General features: G+C 38.9%; 1 protein-coding gene across 1 annotated transcript; it reads left to right on the top strand.

Annotated features, from left to right (window-relative positions):
- The first annotated feature begins 650 nt into the window (after window positions 1-650).
- LOC135463394 (activator of basal transcription 1-like) lies at window positions 651-3,530 on the top strand. The gene is made up of 2 exons (XM_064740654.1): window positions 651-858; window positions 2,923-3,530. The coding sequence occupies exons 1-2, from the start codon at window positions 651-653 to the stop codon at window positions 3,528-3,530; spliced, it is 816 nt and encodes a 271-aa protein (XP_064596724.1).
- Window positions 3,531-4,030: the final 500 nt, after the last annotated feature.

Raw genomic sequence — 4,030 nt, 5'->3', positions numbered from 1 at the left:
TTGATGTCCACGCGTTTCAAAGACCATGCCCAAAATAGTAAAAGCGGAAACAAGAGTTACGTGTAGAGTTATTCGCCCTTGAAACCAAAACTGTCAACGGGGCTCCATAGGGTGAGGTTTCTTCTTCTGGAATATTCCCACAGCCTGGGTAGCTGGTGAAAGCTATTTTTGATTTACATGTATTCCTCTGGAATATTCTCTGGTAAGCTATTTTTCAACCATCCAAAACAAGCGATGAAAATGATGCCCAAACGAACTTTTTTGGTGTTATGCCCCAGAATCAATTCCACAATCTTAAATTTCTTACGAGATTTCCGGAATTTACTTTATTTGCCCAGTATACTGGGCGCTAAAGAAGAACATGCACACGTTTAATGAATAAGCACTCTGATGCGTGAAAAATTATCAAACCTGTAAATATTCATCCAGTCAACTCGCTAAGTTCACAAAAAAGAATGCAAATATATGGTAAAAAATTCTAATCGAGCACCATATTTTTTTTCAGATTCGTTTGTTAAAACATATTTTGTCAGTTTCTCAAAGATAACACTTATCAAACTTTTATTGTGTCCACATGCAAAAACTGGGGAAAACCCTGCTGTCGCTTTCAAAAGTGAATCCCAGGAGCCTCGTTTTCAGTTAAAGAAATCATGGCGGACGGCCACGAGGAATGTTCTGCTGTTGACAACGATAAGAATGGTGATGAAATGGATGCAGCGTCTCTGAAAACTGTTAAAAAGACGACAGAGCCTGGGATTATATACCTCAGTAAAATCCCGCAGTATATGAGTGTGAAAAAAATCAAGCAAATCTTCGAACATTACGGAGAACTGGGTCGTGTATTTCTTCAACCAGATGGTAAGTCAAAGTGATTACCGCAGGTTCATTTTTCGATTCCACACGCTATGTTCGTTAGAGACCATAGGCGTCTTTTTTTTTCTTTTTTGGCTGGACCGGCAGTTTAACAGCGTCATGTAGCTGTTCTTCCTGAAAAGAGTTCCTGAGTTCAAACTGTTAACATCCGTTAAGATCAGCCAGTTGAATAGTTTGGGCACCCTTTTGATTCTCCAGTCTGTCAGTTTTACCATTTTTATACATGAAAATAACACAAAAAGGTGGAAATATTTTCATTTGATATCCCAAACTTCAGACCCCAAAAATACCCTGTATCAGGCCATGAAAGTAAGGCCAGCAGCCTACCATAGTCTAGCCACAACTGCTCTAAGGGTTACTGAACTAACGTACGTACCATCGTCGCAAATGCTCCCCGGTTCAAAGCCCGAAGTTTGTCCCTGCACCGTTCAGTTTAGGCCAGGGGTGGCTACAACTGCACTCCACGTGAAGGAGAAACACTGAGGAAACCCGCCACCTAATATCTTCCCCACATCACGGCTCTACCAGAGTAGAAACAAAATACCTTCTATTCACTCAGCTGAACAGGTCACCGGCCACCATGTTGTCACTTACACCAATCAACTTCCGTTCACGGTACAGGATACACCAACTGCAAAAGCGACGCATCTGCTATCACATGGAATTTGGCGATTCGTGAATTGTGATGATAACAACATGTTGGCAGTTGACCTTTTCTGGGGAGGGTGTAGGAGGTATTTCGTTTCTATCGAGGCCGAAACTCAACGGTACGGGGACAAACTTGGGGCTTTGAACCGGGTAACATTTGCGACAATGGTACATGCATTGGTTCAGTAACCCTCAGAGCAGTTGCCGCTAACTACAGTCAATCTACATGTAGATTAGCCCATGCTAACGATACAACATTCAACAATGGTCCACCCCCAAAATGCTGGGTATTTCCCAGTCCGCACTTAGAACCTCTATAGCGTTTCCCAGCTGACATTTCCTCAGTCAGCAAACCCTAGCTGAGGGGATCACACTTTAAGTGTTGTTGGACCACAATCAACTCTTCTTGTCTGTTACGATCATGTCGTCCATTTCTAGTCATGGCCCACAAAAACTTTGAACGGGCAGCTTTCTTAGCCATCTGTAACTTCGGTGCCCAGGAGTGTGTTGTGGAGCAGACTGATCTTCAGGATGTGTTTTCTTTGTTTGTCATGCAAAGCTGATGATTTCTCTGTGTGAAGAACAGTCATGAGAGTGGCGAAAAAATCACCATTGCGATGAATACTCGCTAAATCACGATGAAAGTAACCTTGGCCACCTGATCAAATTTTTAAGTTTAAAAATTACAAATTTGAGCAGAACAGAAGACAATATTGCTTCTGTCCAACAATAGTGAGATCCCTTTGGCTAGGGATTGTGGACTGAACAAATGTCAGATGGGAAACTTTGGAAGATCTAAGTTCATGTAGGAAAATACCCACAGTTTTGCGAAGACCTCTGTTAAGATATTCTGTCGTTAGCATATAACATCTAATGCGTCAGGCTACATGGAGGTGGACACACTGTGTTATTTAAAATTCTAAGTCGCCATTGTATAAGTGAAATATTCTTGAGTACAGCGTAAAACACCAATGAAATAAATAAATAAATAAATCACACGTTTGATTCATCATAAGGCATATGTTCAGATCTGTGAAATGAGCAAACTTTCTGATGTTTTCAAGTTCATACACACCATAATGGTTGTTGGTTGGATATATTCTAGTCTGACTAAGGGTGTTGACCTTTAGTTCACCCTTAAAAAGTGCATTTTCGGGAGGAATTAATTTCATGAAATATTAAGGTTGGTGCTGAAACTTATGTTTTTCAAGTATAATATGCTCCGTCATTTCTAAACAAACCCCCAAACACCTTTCGTAGACCAAAGTACTCTCAGAATCATGCTAAATGTGCAAATTAATCACTCATGGGTAAAATTTTATGCCATTTTTACTACATAATATGTTTTTATAGTTCCAATACAAAGATAGTTGTGACTTGTTTTCTTTTCATTTCACCTAGACAAAGCCACTGGATCAAAGAAAGGTCGCCTATTTACAGAGGGATGGGTGGAGTACCAGGATAAACGAGTGGCTAAACGAGTGGCCCTGTCATTAAACAATTCCCCAATTGGTGGAAAACGACACAGCCAGTGGCATGACCAAATATGGAATATCAAATACTTACATCGATTTAAATGGACTCATCTGAACGAAAGACTGGCTTATGAGAAAGCTGTTCACCAACAGAGGTTGCGAACAGAAATTTCGCAAGTTAAGAGAGAAACAAACTTTCACATACAAAATATGGAAAAAAGTCAACGTTTGAAGAAGAAAGCTCTTAAGGAACAGAAACGCACTGTGATAAATGATAAGACTGGCGAGGTGAAATCAATGGTGGAAAAGCCAGGAGAAAGCACTCTCCGAAAACCATATGAAATTAAACAGAGGCAGACGGAAGAAGAAATTTTGTCACGGAAACGAAAGAAGGAGGAGTCAGTACATTCAGAACCTTATGAAGTCAAATCAGCGAAAAAACCATTAACTAAGAAACCGGTTCGAAAACAGCCGAACAAAAAATCATTTTTGAAGCATATCTTTTCAGGTGGCCTGACAGCTGAAGAAGATTGATATATATATATTTTTTTACATGCAGATGTTATTCATAAATAAATATTCATAATAATTTAATTCATAAATCATGAAAATAAAAGTTGTCAGTGTTTATATGTCTACATTTTATATTATGTTTAATGTATGTGCATACATGTACATACATGGAACTGGTTCCAGCCAGAAGACAACTAATCAAGAAGGTTTCAGTGAGACTTAAAAGGTCAAAATGTTTGGTCTGTCATTCATTCACATTTAAGCCCCGAAAAAAAAAAAAAATATGACCTTAAATTGAATCCAGCTCATCACAACTTTGTATCATGGAAATGGCCTTAATTTCAGACACATAAATGAGTGTTTGTTGTATTTTATCTATTTCCATCTTGATTTACAATATCTATAAATGAAATCTAATACATTTCACCCCTTTATCTCACATTGGATGACCTCAGTTTGTATCAAGGTTATCTATCCGAAGAGCTCAAAATATCAAATGTTATTATTACTCCTGGACTTGA

This window comes from Liolophura sinensis, chromosome 3, assembly GCF_032854445.1.
Source record: "Liolophura sinensis isolate JHLJ2023 chromosome 3, CUHK_Ljap_v2, whole genome shotgun sequence".
NCBI classification, from domain to species: domain Eukaryota; kingdom Metazoa; phylum Mollusca; class Polyplacophora; order Chitonida; family Chitonidae; genus Liolophura; species Liolophura sinensis.
Note: the sequence above shows the minus strand (reverse complement) of the source record. Positions and strands in the feature narration are given on the sequence as shown.

What these genes read in the sequence shown, in the direction of transcription:
- LOC135463394 (XM_064740654.1), top strand. Translation starts at nt 651, where the DNA reads ATGGCGGACGGCCACGAGGAATGTTCTGCTGTTGACAACGATAAGAAT. An exon ending in TGTATTTCTTCAACCAGATG is followed by an intron (nt 859 to 2,922) that starts GTAAGTCAAAGT and finishes CATTTCACCTAG; the next exon opens with ACAAAGCCACTGGATCAAAG.